This window comes from Aspergillus sclerotioniger (genome assembly GCF_003184525.1).
Source record: "Aspergillus sclerotioniger CBS 115572 chromosome Unknown BO94scaffold_10, whole genome shotgun sequence".
Classification (NCBI taxonomy): Eukaryota; Fungi; Ascomycota; class Eurotiomycetes; order Eurotiales; family Aspergillaceae; genus Aspergillus; species Aspergillus sclerotioniger.
The window spans coordinates 234,102-249,138 of NW_020291000.1; the positions used below are offsets into that span (position 1 = coordinate 234,102).

The following is a 15,037-nucleotide window of genomic DNA, read 5'->3' on the forward strand; positions in this document are numbered from 1 at the left end:
ATCATCCCTGAGGCTTACTCAATGATAGTACTAGCAGCACGTACTGATCTCAAACTTCATAGATAATCCATTCAGGCCATCTGACTGCCAGCGGAGTGAAAGTTCACCGGAATGACATCATTGAGCCGTATATCCGAATATCCGGACGTCCGACGGCCTCATCCGTGATCAACTGCCGTGGGTCTCCGTGGCCGTGTTCCGGTACAGCGCCAGGCGAGGTTCAGGATCCTGTCGTGTTATCTGATCTTGATACTGATCCTCATTAGGCCCAATCATTATGACAAATAGACGCAGGTCCTCTTCAACTTCTGGACATGACATTTGCACGAAGAATTCAGTCTCCTTTATATTCTCAGTCTCACTACAAAGCCGAGATATCTTCCTGAGTGATAGCGAACCACATCTCAACTCCACATGTCCAATACCAGCAAGTAACGCCACTCCCACCCGGATACTATCCGGATGCATGTCTCGGAGCCCACGCGGCGTTATTCCCAGCACCTCCGAGGTGAAACCCGCGCTCGGAGATACCAGGCCGGGAGATCAGATAAGGAAATTGCCGAGCCCCTGGACATCCCCCACCTTGCCCCGGGGCTAATGCTTCTCCCGCCCATATAAGAGCTGGCTGGTCGCTCCGGTTGCGAATTGATCATGTTCCTGGCCTTAGAACGATTTCAATTTCCGTGGGCCTTGATTCTGATCTGCGCCGTGAGCATAGCACTCGTCATATCATCCATTGGACCTAGTATACCGGAAGATCGAAACGCACAGTCTACCAACATGGCTGCCTCTTCGCTGAAGAATGTCATTGTGGTGGGTGGTTCGTATGTGGGAAAGGTAATTGCGCACTCTATAATCAGTCGCTATGAATAACAATGACTGACAAAGAATCCAGGCAGCAGCGCAAGAGCTTGCACGGGTCATTCCCAACACACATAGAGTAAATCCATAAATGCGCTCGTTTCACCTTTAAATATACTCAACAACTGCAGGTCCTCTTGATCGAACCCCACAGCCACTTCCACCATCTGTTCGCATTTGTACGTCAATTTGCTACCAAGTCACCACTGAGAGACATGCACTAATGCTCACCACAGCCCCGATTTGCCGTTCTCTCTGGCCACGAACAGAAAGCCTTCATCCCCTACACCCGCCTCTTTTCCTCCACACCCAACCCCACACAACACGCAGTCGTCCAAGCCCGCGTGCTATCCGTACAACCGCAGCACGTGGACCTCGACCGTGCCTGGCAAGGACAGAAGCAGATCCCATTCGAATACCTCGTCGTTGCAACGGGCACGCGCCTCGCCGAACCCGCAGCCATGAAAGACGAGGACAAGCCTTCCTCCGTACTCTATCTCCAGAAACACCAAGCAGACGTCAAAAAAGCCAAGTCCGTCGTGATCGTGGGCGGTGGAGCCGTCGGCGTACAAATGGCCACCGACATGAAAGAGCTCTACCCGGAGAAGGAAATCACTGTGGTGCAATCGCGCAACCAACTCATGCCCCAATTCCACCACGGTCTCCACGAAATAGTCAAGAAGCGCTTCGAAGAGCTCGGCATCAAGTAACCCACCCCTTCCCCCCAACTCAAAACCCCCACACTAACCAACCACCTTTAAGCCTCATAACCGGCACACGCATCATCGTCCCCGAAGACGGCTTCCCCAACAACGGCACCCCATTCAACGTGCAACTCAACAACGGCACCTCCCTCACAACCGACTTCGTGATCCTCGCCACCGGCCAAAAGCCCAACAACGACCTCATCAAAGATCTCCCCTCATCTTCATCCGACTCCCTCATTAACCCCGAGAACGGGTTCATTCGTATCCGCCCCACCCTGCAATTCCAAGACGCAAAGTACCCGAATCTGTTTGCGTTGGGGGATATTGCTGATACTGGGCTGCGCAAAGCCGCTCGACCGGGTGGCGGACAAGCCGCGGCTGTCGCGAAGAATATTCAGGCTTTGATTGAGGGAAGCAAACCGGAGGAAGCTTTTCCGCCGTTTCCGATGGCGATTCATATTACTTTGGGATTGGTAAGTCGTCTCCCGGACTTAGACCTTAGGTGGCCTCTGGATAGTAATGCTGATGTGATATGGTTGGATAGAAATACAACATTGTGTTCCGGAACCCGAATCCGAAGGAGGGACAGAATGAGCCGGTGGTTAAGGAGTCATGGGAGTAAGTACTCTATTCTATTATATATGTGGGTGGGTTGTGATCATGGGCTAACGGACTATACAGCTCGCAAGAAGATATGGGTATTGATAGGTGGTGGGAGCGGATGGGATTCCAGGAGAACGGCCCATCGCAGTACCATTTGTAAAGGAATTGTTTGGTGATACCATTTTGAATATTTAGCTGGAAAGACTTGGAAATAGACTTATATGATTATGCATTGATTGCTTGTTCATAAGCTAGGTTGTATCTTGGTTGATTCAATCGAGATACGGAGTCTGATAGATGAAATCTGAGAAAGCAAATGATTGAGTATAGTATTCGTTAGAAGAAATATGGGCATATATTCAAGCCAGTAGTCCCGTCAAGGGTATGAGTCGACCCCATAATCAATGGTACAGGTAGTATTTGTTTTGAGCGAAACAGCATGGTTTTATACCCCGTCAACAAGCCAGTACGCAGTATCCAGTTCACAGAAAGATAGATTTACCCATCATCTAGACGTGGTGAGGGCGGGGGTGATGAGGCTCCCTGTAGCAAGAAGGCACATTCTGCTCATAGTCACATGTACCGATGGCAGGGTTGAATGCCGTTCCCTCACCGCACTTCTTGTGAGCGGGCTCCACGCCAGGAGCACATTGGAAGAAGTAGTGGCAGTTGGTGGAATCAGCCCAGGCCACGCTGGTGTCGCAGGGATGGGCAGCGGCGCTGTTGATAAGGAGGGAGGTGATGAAGACAGTAAGAGTTTGGTAGGTGAAAAGCATTTTGGCTGATTGTCTGGAGTGGGTTAGGTATGGTATCATGAGATGGATGTGAGACTTACTGTTCGTGATATTAGGAAGGTAATGAAAGAGTTTGTGCGAATATTCTCTGGGTCTGGGAGTTATTTCCTGTGATCGCGTTGTGATCTTGTTGTTGGAGAAGTAGACAAGCTGGCTGAATGGGTGATTTAATACCTCAAAGGTCATTTGATGTTTGGAGCCTGCGTGCCGTAGGAGCGCGGACGGAATGGCAGGCCCTATGGAAGGGATAGCCATCCCACAATCCTGGACGAGACGTGGGATAATTGAGGCCGTTATACGTTACGCAGACCATTCAAAGAGTGAAAGTCTCGAGAAGGCGTATGTTTGCCACAAGATATGGCTCAATTCGAAGGTCAGTGAGAGTTCTGATATCAGCTGCATCATTGATTTGACAGCTAGGATGAGCTTGTCGCTGTCGCCATACTCATCTAAGTTTATGGTTAAACTTGAATTAACTCTTGCACGGTATTATTAAGATGAATAGGGGTGCCAACCGTGGGCTCCACTGGTGTGGCCCCTTGCTTCAGACCCACAAGCATGGCCAGCTCCGGCAGGAGGGACAGCGAGGGGCTTGTATCCCCGGATTCCGCGTCCCTGAAGGTTTGAGCACTGCTGATTAATTGTGGGTTGGAACTTGGAACAGCAGAGCGCGTAGTCTGCACTACGTTGTAAAGTGTTGGATTCGGCTTAGCAGACTTGAAATTAGAATAGTGTCGTCTGAGACAGTTAGTTCTATCTGTGAGCATGTATGTGAAGAGATCTAAGAGAAGGAATGCCACCAAGTAGATATCTCGTACAGACCGAAAGACAGTGGTAGGTAGAATGCTGTCTTGTCCCTTGTGTCACTCCTTGGGCATACCGCCTAACGAAGAAGACCGAGTATGCAATGATCAGCCCAGGTGGATCCATGGCTGGACGTGAGGAACTTTCAAGATGCAGGAGGCAGCCATGAGGAATCTTCATAGCGGAGATCTGGTGGGGACGAGGATCTACGGTGGGCTGAGCTGCTTCCGGTAAGCCAACCCCCCATGACTATTCGCCGCCTACTGTTCTGGGGGCTGGAAAATAATGCCGGACATACTCAGAGCTGAGACCAAAGCGGTCAGAACGGTCGTGGTTTCATCTGATGTTGATTCCTCTAGCACCCAAGACCACCAAAGGATTGGAGTCTGTCCATGCACTCGGTCTTTTCATCGTCATCACATCATATATGGGACTTTTGTCTACTGATGCAGACAGACTTTATGCAGCCAGTACCGCAATGCCCCCCTGGGCTGCGTTTCGACCGGTGCTCTACTATGCGAGGGGCTTGATTGAAAGTCTTTCCACTAACATTTTCTATTGAAGATTTGCTACAGATCCAAATAAATCTAAGGTCACCTCTGGTGATGCAAAGATGCAATGTTTCAGACTATTTCAGGGATTCAAAGATCCTGTCAGGCTCCTATTTTGCTACCTTGACAGCAAGCAAGTGTACGATCGTGTCTCATTAGATACGCTGCAAGACCTGCACAGCATCGCCATACTCATCATACTCTCTCATGTCGTTTTCTTCTTCTTCTTTCCATCCAGAAGCGCCGGTAGATCATCGACAGTGGCCTTTCCTTCGAGAATATCTGACAGAAGTTTAGTATGGGTAACACCGAAAGTGAAGACGATGGATTGCTCACCATGAACCGCAACAAACAACGGGAACTGCTTCAGCTGGTCGTGCTTCGCAAGAAAGTCATAGACTGCGTAAGCCGTGGAGGTCCCCTGCAATTTTTGACCGTTGAGCTCCTTCTCTTCGATTTCATTGACGCTGACCCCTTGTTCCACCGCATGACAGGCCGATCGGAAGTTTCGCCCCCCACTGCACGAGGAGATCACATCTGCCAGACCAGCGCTCTCCTCCGTAAAGGTCCGTTCATCGACAGACTTGGGGAACCATGTCCGACCGAAGGTGACCATCTCCAGAATGCCAACGCGCATGATGGCTGCCTTGGCATTTTCGCCCCAGCCCTTTCCCGCAACGAACCCTGACGCCAACGCCACGATGTTTTTCAGTGCACCACCCAACGCTACCCCGGAGACATCGCGAACGTGGCGAACATGGAAATACGGGCGCGCGAACAGGCTTTCGAAGAGCTCGGCATTGACATGGGGGAGGTCCTGCGGTACCGGATGCAGCTTGACATGTGTTGGTTTGGTCTTGTGCTGCCGTTGCTCATCCACCTTGACCAGGTTGTCCTTGGGCGAACCATCCGGCTGCTTCAGGTCCATTGGAGGAGTATCGTACCCGATGGTGGTCTCGCAAAACTTCTCCGCGGCCACTTCCGGGGCGATGTTGGCGCCCGACAAGGCACCGCAGTAGATGCCCAGTCGCTCCATGATCAGTTCTGAATGCAGGGTCACGGTTCCGTCCGACACATCGACGCCTTTTATGCAGGAGATTCCCCGGGCATAGGGGAGATGATGGCCCTCAATACCATCGAGTGTTTTGCCAATGAATTGATGGGGGAGGTTGAAGATAAGCAAGGTGGCATCCTTGACGGTCGACTTTACGTCCGGGTCGGCCACGACGTTGTCCGGGAGCGTGATACCGGGCAGATACTTGACATTCTCGTGAACGTCATTGATGACCTCGGTTAATTTGCGCTTCTGACCGCCCAGCTTGCTGTGATGCTTGGATGACTTGGGGATCTCGATGTCCTCCTCGAACACCCACATGCGCACCTCTGGCTCGAAAAGGTCGGAATGTTCTTTGGTGTTCTCTGCGACAATCTTGGAGATAGTGGAGCCCCTTGTATCAAATCTTGTTAGAAAACGCGGATGCGACGTGTGAGAGAGAGATCGCGCATACCAATTGCCGGAGCCGACCACGGCCACCTTGTGCTTTCGCGTGTAGTCAGGCATGTTGAGAGGAACAAGATCGATGCAGGTGAGTACAATTCAATGGAGTAACCCAAGAAATTGTGCAGCGCAAGTCGTGGGGTTGCCATTCCATTCGTGGTTTATAGATAGCGGGTGAGGAAGGGTTCTGGCGGGCCGGGACTCTGATGTGAGACGGACGTCATCGCCCTCGTCACTGTCATTCTTCCCTTGTTCCATCCTGTATTCTCACACAGTATCCGGACCAACTCACAAGGCAGCCCAATCATATGGATTGCTGGTGGTAGGGGCCTCCACGACCCTTCAGTGAGGTTTCCCTTTCCCTGTCCCTGCTTTCCATGACCGCAGTGCACACCCATGGTTGGCCACGGATCCCTCCGGCCGTACCGAGACAACCGGCATGAGGTCATCCCGTTCCCTAAGCAGAGAGAGGTAGCAACCGGTCGGATGCAAGTACAAAGTTGATAATCCATGAATCAATGGATCAATGGCGCAAAATGGGTAGGTCGAACACTCTGTTGTGGCGGCCTCAGGCTAACACGGGCAGCTCCGGGAATTTGCCGCTGCGATGGCAGTGTAACCCGCAGATGGTGCCCTGCCATGCATATTGATCGTCGGTGATTGTATGTTATTCCAGCTAGCTGCCTTTGGCCACCCCGCATTTTCTTTTCTCTTGTCCCGAGTCCTGACTCCGAACCGACCGATGGTGTAATCTTCGTGTGGTATCGCACCTGGCCTGGTGACTGAGCTCCGCTTATCCATTATCCATTCATTCTCGTCCGACTATTTCTCTTATCTAAGCTTAAGCGGCTTAAGCACCCTATTGGGGCGCAACCGGCCGAGGGCCAGCTGCTACAGGCCACGACGCGGTTCGGGGGCTCCACCCGCTTTAGCCTCCGCCACGTTGGTGGCCAATCCTCGCCCGGCTCTTCCACCTTCCTCCCTCCTCCTGGCCACGGATCCATGGCTGGCCCAGGGACCGGTCGTTAACTAAAACACCGCAAGACGGCGCCTGTCGAATCAGAGCATGTCTTCGAATCGATGCTGGGCGGGGATCGAAGGATCATCACGAATGAAAGTATTCCGATAACGCAATCGCGGGCATCCACTTCCGCTCTCCATCACCAACTGTTTTTTAATTTTCACCCCCCGATATTCTGCCCTAGTGTCACCTGCGCACTTTGCGCTTCCCATCCATTCGGCACGAAGCCGAGCGACTTGGCACTCGTGGGGTCGAAATTCTGTGTTGCTGCTGCTCGATTGCGCCATCGCCCCCTTACCTGATACGGAGCGGCGGAGGCGTCACCGGTCAAGTCACTGCTTTATAACTATGGGCTTGCTCCCCCCTCACTCCCATCATGGTTTGTTTGCGCATGCCTCTGGTTATCACATCCGCCCCCGATCGCTAATTTCGGGCACCTCACCATGGGCCTGTCCACGATCCTTCGTCGGAAACGCGATGCAGCGTTGCCCGATGCCGGCGATGTGTCGCCCGTGACCACCTCAACCGGCTACCGGGAGGAGAAGACGCCCCCTTCCGTATCCAAGACGACATCCGTGACAGAACAGCCCGCGGAGGATTTGGAGAGGAGCCAGAAGACCGAAGAACCGGACGTCATCGAAACAGCAGCAGAAGAAGACCCCGAGATCGCCGCGCTGCCCATTGAGGTGCGCCAGTTGGTCAGTCTGACCGACGACCCCACCATGTTCACCATCACCTTCCGGTATTTCGTCCTCTGTATCATCTTCGTCGTGCCCGGTGCCTTCTTGTCCATGATGAGTCACTTCCGTACCACCGAGGCTCCATACTCCGTCTTCTTCGTGCAGATTGCGTGCCACTACGCCGGTCACTTCCTCGCGCGAGTCCTTCCCGCCTGGGTGATTCGTGTCCCTTTCACGAGTTGGTCCTTTAGCCTTAACCCAGGACCGTGGAGTATCAAAGAACATGTTCTGGTCACTTTGACAGCGGCATCCGGAGCGACCTACAATCTGGGCTATACTCCGATCGCCATGGCGGAGCTCTACTACGGCGAGAGGGTCAACGCTGCCGTGGCCATCTTCTTCATGTTTGCAATCGTCTGGATTGGATACGCGTTTGCAGCGTTGGCTCGCCAACTCCTCCTGTATGACCCCAACTTCATTTGGCCCCAGGCCCTGATGCAGACTACCCTGTTCGAGACCTTCCGGAAACAGGACAGGTCGTCACCTCTGGCACGCCGGCAGATGAAGCTCTTCTTTCTCTGCTTTCTAGGCATGACACTGTGGCAGTTCTTACCCGAATATGTCTTCCCCTTCACCTCTTCCTTGGCGTTTCTGTGCTGGGTCGCGCCACGCAACCCCGTGGCCAACTTCATTGGATCCGGACTGGGTGGCATGGGACTGTTGAACTTGTCGCTTGACTGGTCGAACATCAACTGGAACGGCTCTTCCATCCTCCTGACTCCATGGTGGACGCAGGTGGTCTTGTTCCTGGCCTTCGCCTTCAACTGTTGGGTGCTTCTTCCCGCCGCGAAGTGGGGGAATCTGGGGTCGTATAAGCACGGCCTGATGTCGAATTCCCTATTGACGATAAATGGGACAACATATCCCACTCTCGATGTTGTCACATCCGACTATCAGCTGAATGAAACCGCTTACGCCGAGTACGGTGACATGTACATGGGTCTGCAGAACCTCTGGGCGACCTTCTTCGACTACGCCAAAGTGACCGCCGCAATTACGTGGATCTTGACATTCGGCTTCGTGCAGATCAAAACCAACTTGATGAAGGTTATCCGCTCCCGGGGAAAGAACTCGCAGGCCAAAGGAGAAAGCATCAACCATCAATACCACGATCGTCTTAACGTTATTCAACGGCAGTACAAGGAAATCCCGCTTTGGTGGTACGTGGCTCTCTTCATGGCTGGGTTCCTGGTCCTGATCGTGACGATTGCCTGTGGCTTCCTGTGGATCCCAATTTGGACGTTGTTCGTCGCGCTGGCGAGTGCCGCCGTCCTGGTCGTCCCGTTTGGATTTTTGTACGCCATCTCCAACTATCAGCTAGCGGTTGGATCCTTCAACGAGCTGGTGTACGGCTACATGGTCGAAACCCCCGCCGGTAAAAGCCACCGGCATCCGTGTGGACCATCTACCTACGGGTCTATTGCCGGCGATGCCTGGTATCGGGCTCAGTACATGTTGCAGGACCAGAAGATCGGCCACTACATGCATATCCCGCCGCGCACGGTCTTCTTCTCCCAGGTGTTTGGCACCATTCTTGGCATTCCGGTGAACTACGCTGTGATCCGGTGGGTGTTGAATACGAAAGGAGACTACTTGTCCGGGAAGAAGACGGATCCGCTGAACCAGTGGTCTGGACAGTCATTAAAGTCCTCGAACACGCTTGGTGTGCAGTACGCGGTTCTCGGACCGAGTCGTCTCTTCAAGGAGGCGGAGATGCGGCCTCTTCCGTACGCATTCCTGGTGGGCGCGGTCCTCCCTCCGATCTTGTACATTATGCACCGCACCCTGCCGCGCTGGCTGCGCATCGATCTGTGGAACGTCAGTATCTTCTTCTCCGGCCTATCGGTCTTCTACGGCAACATCAGCACGGGTTACACGTCGGCGTTTATCGGCGGGTATGTGGTCATGTACTGGGCCTACCGATACCGGTTCGAGGTGTGGAAGCGGTACAGCTACATGGTGGCGGCGGCCTTTGATGCGGGATTCAACCTGAACATGCTGCTGATTTTTCTGTTCTTTGGATCGGGAAAGCAGATCTCGATGCCGTCCTGGTGGGGGAACAATGCGGATTCGGTGGAACGATGCTTTGCCTTGGACTGATGGATGCCAGGCCGGGCGGTCATAGGCCGATCTCTGCGTTCAGGCCGTGCCCTGCGCAGGTGGCTGTTTTCTGTATTTAATAATTGCGTGGACCCGGGTCGAGGGTCATTTTGTACCATTTCCTCGACCCCATGATGACGAATTGTAGTAATGATATCCCTTCTCAGACCTGGTTATGCTCTGGATGAACTGTAACTTGCCTCCCTCGGGAACCGTGGCTGAATGGCGTGTGCTTGGTATACCGGGGCTCCGAGCTCGTTGGATGCCCAGAGCACGGGGTCCGAGGGTATCCCATCCCCACGGGGCATTGGAGGAAGGAGGTGTACTTCCGGGAAATTCGATTCGCCCGCGCGAGAGGGTGCCTTCAAAATGTGGTCAATGATGCCGTGGCTGAAACTCTGCCGGGGCTGAGCCCCCCGCCGACAATCGCCCGCCGACAGGTATCGTCGCTACTTAAATGCGACCGGGATGGCAGGAGGCCATCATCTTTCGGTTGACGTTGCATCCCCTTGACGAACACGCGAAGTATGCCAGTATCTGGGGGACTCGACCGCCCCTTTTCGGCCCTTCAGGATGGAGGTGGCCACCGGTGTTTCTGTCGTGAACGCGGCGTCGGAAGGCGATCTGGCCCATCCATGGTTGCGCACCACCAACCAGGTGCTGGCTGCAGCTGGCATGGCCCTCTGCGTCGGTCTGCTCACCATGCGAATCTATACCAAAGTCCGCATCATGGGGAAGTTCTGGTGGGATGATAGTACGTTCGCTCGGGCCTTGACAGGGAGGATGGTGATGGATGGTGGCTGACATGGCTGGCAGTCTGTTTGATTCTTGCCTGGGTTTGTTGGCTGCGATGCTTTCATCCACCACCTGCACTCACAGGAGCCTTCACAGGTCTTTTCGGTCGGAACCCAGGCCGTTATTCTCTGTATGTCCAGAGCTTCCTCTCTGTTCCATGTGTGAAGTGGATCTAACCGAACGTTTAGATGGTTACAACCATGCAGGCTATGGCGTCCACATGTGGCACCTGACTGCCCCTGTTCTCGAGCTCTATGCGAAGGTATGTCGACGAGACTGCTTCTGGCTTGCTGGATACCAGTCACTAAGAACCGTCGCCTCCATCGCTAGACCATCCTCGCTGGCACGATCATCTACCTCCCTGCCCTGGCCACCGCCAAGTTTGCCCTGCTGATGCTCTACTATCGACTGGTCAGCATGATCCGTGTCTGCAAATATATCATTTACCTTGTCACCTTTATCATTGCGGGCTACACCATCGCCATCACTCTCTCTCTGATTTTCGCCTGCCGCCCCATTGCCAAAAACTGGGATGTGAGCATCACCACCGGCCACTGCATCAAACGGACCGGATTCTATCTCGCCACGGCAATCACCAACACCATCAGCGACGTTATGTTGATTCTCATCCCTATCCCGATTGTCTGCCGACTCCGACTGCCCCTGGCCCAGAAGCTCGGGATCGGCTGTATGTTTGGTATCGGCTGTCTGTAGGTAGATTTAATTTGCTTGGTCTCGCTCCATGGACAGAGGTGCATGGTTCCTGTCCAAGATTTGGTCCTATATTAAATTCATCATAGAACCATCATCACGAGTATTCTCCGTCTGGCGACTCTGATGCCCCTGGTAACGTCCAAAGACCAATCGTACAAAATAGCCGTGGCGATTATCTTCGTGTGAGTTCAGTTACTCCTCGAGGTTAAATGATATCATGCTGACAGGGATAGTATTATCGAAGCGAACTTCATAATCATCTGCGGCTGTCTGCCATATCTGAAACAATTCCTCCGCTTCCATGCACCCCGATGGATCGGCGACTCCAGCGGCAGCAGCGAGTACCGAGATCAGGAGTCTTCCCACTCTACGCCGTCCAGCAAGAGACGAAAGCCTGGGTTGAGCGTGCTGCAGGATGACATTGAACGTGCACTCACCCAACCAGAGGAGGCACACTGTGCCTGTGTGCTTGGGGGGCGATATACCAGCAGTGATGAAATGCAGGAGCTGATCCGAAGGCCTAGCTAGTATACCCATGTCTCACTTGACGTATTTCAGACCACGATAAGCTACAATTAGCAATGATATATCACTGCGCATGGATACCCGTGCTCAGATCTCCACTGTACAGGACTGACAATTCTCTCCTACTATCATGATTACACGCACCACATAGCCAGCAAACATCGCATCTCTGCAGAATACGCCTTCCTAGCACTAATTACACCCCCGCCCTTGAACCTGACCAACATATCATACATCAAGAGCAAACCGGACTCGAAGAGGGCTTGGACACCGCATTAGTCGGATTAGTCTGGGAGCAACCATCCACGATGCCCAACAAGTAATCATCCTCGGCAGCCTTGAATGCCGCCCCGCAGTTGGCATCACTAGTATCATCCTCATTAGCAACATATACCACATATATCCTCTTAATCCACTCACCTCGCGCCCCCACTAGCATCATTAAAATACGAGCACATATCATGCGAGAAACAATCCTGGGTATACACATTCCCCAACGCGAAGCCGGTACATCCTGTTCCGCAACGTCCGTTGCAGGAGTAACTGCGAGATTGTGATTAGCTCTACTATTACTTCAGGGTTATGAACATAAGAGAATGAATAGGATGTAACGTACTCGCCCTCTCCGTCACTATTCTCGCCGTAGTTACTGCCCACGACGCCCACGTAAGTGCAGGACTGGCCGGCGCTGTTGGTCCAGCTGGCGGTAGCGGTGGCGCCGACTTTGAGACAGGTCACGCTGCGCTTGTTCAGGGTTTGGGAGGGGTGGGCGATTGCGGTGGTGGCTAGGAGGAGGGTGGTGAGGAGGGTGGAGAGGGGCTGCATATTGGTGGTATGTTTGGTTTGCTGGGTGGATGGGTGTGGTGGTTGAGTTGAGGGGATGTTGGATATAAAGTGGTGGGGGTGATATGTACATGTACTATACATACTATCTAGGGGGGCACCGAGTACTACAACTAGGTACCTACTCTCTACGGGGTACTTGACTCGGCATATCCCAAACCACCAATGGCGAGGCATGATATTAACCCCTCCGGAGGACCATCCGAGTCAGGGGTTCTTCCGCACCGCTGTCATATCCCGGTTCTGCAGGGGCTCGGGGCTCTGCTCGGAGATTTGCCGGCTGTGGGAGGTGATAGGGGCGTGAAGATATTGTTGATCCACTTGCGGGATGGCATCAGGCTTTCTAAAATGACGACTTGTGCAGACTCGGAGGATGGGGATATGCGACGGTGTTTCTGGAGACCGAGGGAGAGATGGGATGACTGTACTGTATTTCCTAAGTACAGAGTAGGGAGCAGGAGGGGCGGGATATCCAGACTGCGTAATAAGTTGTCCACTTGCCAGAAGGATGGCAGATGGATGCTTCACATAAACACCCAAAATTGGCAGGGGCACTTGACACCTGAATTGTCAGGCATAGTGGTGTTCCAGACTAGCCCGATGGGGAAGGCTCCTTGCTGGCTTTCTCCATCCGAATCTCTTTCACCGTCTTGCTTCCCCTTGGATAGAAATGAGCAGAGCATAACATCAGGGAACTCTCTGCTTAGCTCTCTGCTCGAGACGCTTCCTTGAAATGCTATCCCAGAGGATCTGGCTGGGGAAATAAGGATGGAATCACCCGTCGAGCGCGTGTCGCGTCTGAGACGCGGATCCCTGTCTTTTGTGGCTCGCGCGTCGGGGTGAAGATTTGCAGAAGCAGCCTCTTTGGGGAAATACGACGACACTCATGAATGGCATTTACACCAGACCACCAGTTCTCCTGTTGGCTCGAACGGGCACCTGTTCGGAGGACTTCGTTCTTATCGCATCGACGTCACTGTCATGTGACCCATATGCTTACCTAATGGCTCTTCCCCCGCCGCCAAACAGTCCCTCAAGATATCAGCAGACGAATCATCCCCCTCAATTACTGCATAGCGACTGTTTCATACCATAGAATCTACCGATTGTCCCGGTATTTCGCTTTTAGCGCACTAGTGAGTTTCCACCTGGCTCTTCCCTGCAGCGTGATCCGACCCACCCAGCCACACTGCATACTGACTCGCCTGCTTCACTCTCAGGACTGAACAATATGGCCCCTACTCAGATCTGCGTGATCGGCTCCCTAAACATCGACTTCGTTACCTATACCCCGCGTTGCCCCGATGCCGGCGAAACACTGACGGCTTCCTCCCTCGCCATTAGTGCCGGAGGAAAGGGCGCCAACCAGGCGGTCGCATGCGGTCGAGCTTCCTTCGCTTCCAAAGACACCCAGGATGCGTCCGTCTCCATGATCGGAGCAGTTGGGGCGGACGATCCTTACTACTCGGCCCTTCTGCGACCAACATTGGAGGGCTCTGGTGTCAGCACCAAGGGGATCCAGGAGTTGAAAGACAGCCAGACGGGCTCGGCCACCATCATCGTGGACGAAGGGGCAGGAGGAGAGAATCGGATTCTATTCGTCCCCGGTGCCAACTACTCTGGCATGGACAATGTCGAGGCTGTACTCGCCACCACCCAGGATATTCACCTAGAGCAAGGCGTTGTTGTGATGCAGGGCGAGATCCCAAGGTCCACCACATTGGGGCTGATGAAGCACTTCAATGACCCGGCTTGCCGCTCTCACCTGATCTTCAACCCCGCCCCGGTGTTCACGGAAGGAATCCCGCTTCCTGCACTTGCAGGTACAAGTGTGCTGGCAATGAACGAAACCGAGGCCGTGCTCATGACGCAGACGGTCAAGGAGTTTCTGACTCTTCCACAACAGACCCAGGACCTGAAACCCGAGGAACTTGCTCCCCTCTTCCACCAACACGCGCAAGTTCAGATTGTTCTGATCACACTGGGAGCCAAGGGTGCCTATTATTCTACCATCACCGGCAAACAGGGCTTCGTTCCCAGCGCAGCAGTGGAGAAGGTGGTGGACACTACCGCCGCTGGAGACACTTTTGTCGGTTACTTTGCCACTGCCTTTGCTAAATTCGTCGCCACCGGTGCTCCATTGGCAGACTTCGATGCGCAGATCGATACTGCAGTTCAGAAGGCCAATGTTGCTGCTGCAGGGTGTGTACAGAAGAAGGGTGCCATGCAGAGCATTCCATTCGCCTATGAGATCTAAGTCGAAACTTAAGATGGCTCCACGGCTGCTCGTGCCGCATAATAATATTGTCCGAGAATATGATGATCACCAGCATCCTCGAGAGATTCTCCCGCCAGAGATGGTAGTGTCAGCTTCGGAGCTTATCATCAAATCCAGACGTCAATGCCATCATTCGCACCAATGTCCGGCTGAAAAACATCATCGTAGCGTTCTCTGCCATAATCCGGCATGTACGTATCCAA

General features: G+C 53.3%; 8 protein-coding genes across 8 annotated transcripts; 5 read left to right on the forward strand and 3 right to left on the reverse strand.

Annotated features, from left to right (window-relative positions):
• Window positions 1-386: 386 nt before the first annotated feature.
• Window positions 387-2,493, forward strand: BO94DRAFT_533828 (NAD(P)/FAD-dependent oxidoreductase). Its single transcript, XM_025611405.1, has 7 exons — window positions 387-837; window positions 896-940; window positions 993-1,040; window positions 1,098-1,567; window positions 1,624-2,041; window positions 2,113-2,186; window positions 2,250-2,493. The coding sequence occupies exons 1-7, from the start codon at window positions 652-654 to the stop codon at window positions 2,329-2,331; spliced, it is 1,323 nt and encodes a 440-aa protein (XP_025468700.1). The 5' UTR covers window positions 387-651; the 3' UTR covers window positions 2,332-2,493.
• A 187-nt stretch (window positions 2,494-2,680) lies between these two features.
• BO94DRAFT_584336 (chitin binding peritrophin-A domain-containing protein) lies at window positions 2,681-3,151 on the reverse strand (the record flags this gene model as incomplete). Its single annotated transcript, XM_025615617.1, has 2 exons — window positions 2,681-2,952; window positions 3,007-3,151. 2 exons carry the CDS (start codon window positions 3,149-3,151, stop codon window positions 2,681-2,683), a joined length of 417 nt encoding a protein of 138 aa, XP_025468701.1.
• Window positions 3,152-4,326: 1,175 nt separating this feature from the next.
• BO94DRAFT_533831 (glycerol-3-phosphate dehydrogenase family protein) lies at window positions 4,327-6,300 on the reverse strand. The gene is made up of 2 exons (XM_025611406.1): window positions 4,657-6,300; window positions 4,327-4,602 (listed from the first exon to the last, which is right to left on the reverse strand). The coding sequence occupies exons 1-2, from the start codon at window positions 5,879-5,881 to the stop codon at window positions 4,526-4,528; spliced, it is 1,302 nt and encodes a 433-aa protein (XP_025468702.1). The 5' UTR covers window positions 5,882-6,300; the 3' UTR covers window positions 4,327-4,525.
• Window positions 6,301-6,809: 509 nt separating this feature from the next.
• BO94DRAFT_489694 (OPT family oligopeptide transporter) lies at window positions 6,810-10,117 on the forward strand. The gene has a single exon (XM_025609096.1). It carries the CDS (start codon window positions 7,283-7,285, stop codon window positions 9,677-9,679), a length of 2,397 nt encoding a protein of 798 aa, XP_025468703.1. The 5' UTR covers window positions 6,810-7,282; the 3' UTR covers window positions 9,680-10,117.
• Window positions 10,118-10,185: 68 nt separating this feature from the next.
• On the forward strand, window positions 10,186-11,774 carry BO94DRAFT_623130 (uncharacterized protein). Its single transcript, XM_025617129.1, has 7 exons — window positions 10,186-10,433; window positions 10,496-10,515; window positions 10,571-10,604; window positions 10,663-10,736; window positions 10,805-11,184; window positions 11,275-11,370; window positions 11,422-11,774. Exons 1-7 carry the CDS (start codon window positions 10,253-10,255, stop codon window positions 11,714-11,716), a joined length of 1,080 nt encoding a protein of 359 aa, XP_025468704.1. The 5' UTR covers window positions 10,186-10,252; the 3' UTR covers window positions 11,717-11,774.
• An 81-nt stretch (window positions 11,775-11,855) lies between these two features.
• Window positions 11,856-12,538, reverse strand: BO94DRAFT_623131 (uncharacterized protein; the record flags this gene model as incomplete). The annotated part of the gene is made up of 3 exons (XM_025617130.1): window positions 11,856-12,078; window positions 12,134-12,256; window positions 12,330-12,538. The coding sequence occupies 3 exons, from the start codon at window positions 12,536-12,538 to the stop codon at window positions 11,949-11,951; spliced, it is 462 nt and encodes a 153-aa protein (XP_025468705.1). The 3' UTR covers window positions 11,856-11,948.
• A 34-nt stretch (window positions 12,539-12,572) lies between these two features.
• BO94DRAFT_22626 (uncharacterized protein) lies at window positions 12,573-13,496 on the forward strand. The gene has a single exon (XM_025606261.1). The coding sequence runs from the start codon at window positions 12,722-12,724 to the stop codon at window positions 13,286-13,288; it is 567 nt and encodes a 188-aa protein (XP_025468706.1). The 5' UTR covers window positions 12,573-12,721; the 3' UTR covers window positions 13,289-13,496.
• On the forward strand, window positions 13,497-15,024 carry BO94DRAFT_22772 (ribokinase). The gene is made up of 2 exons (XM_025606281.1): window positions 13,497-13,692; window positions 13,777-15,024. Exon 2 carries the CDS (start codon window positions 13,788-13,790, stop codon window positions 14,811-14,813), a length of 1,026 nt encoding a protein of 341 aa, XP_025468707.1. The 5' UTR covers window positions 13,497-13,692; window positions 13,777-13,787; the 3' UTR covers window positions 14,814-15,024.
• Window positions 15,025-15,037: the final 13 nt, after the last annotated feature.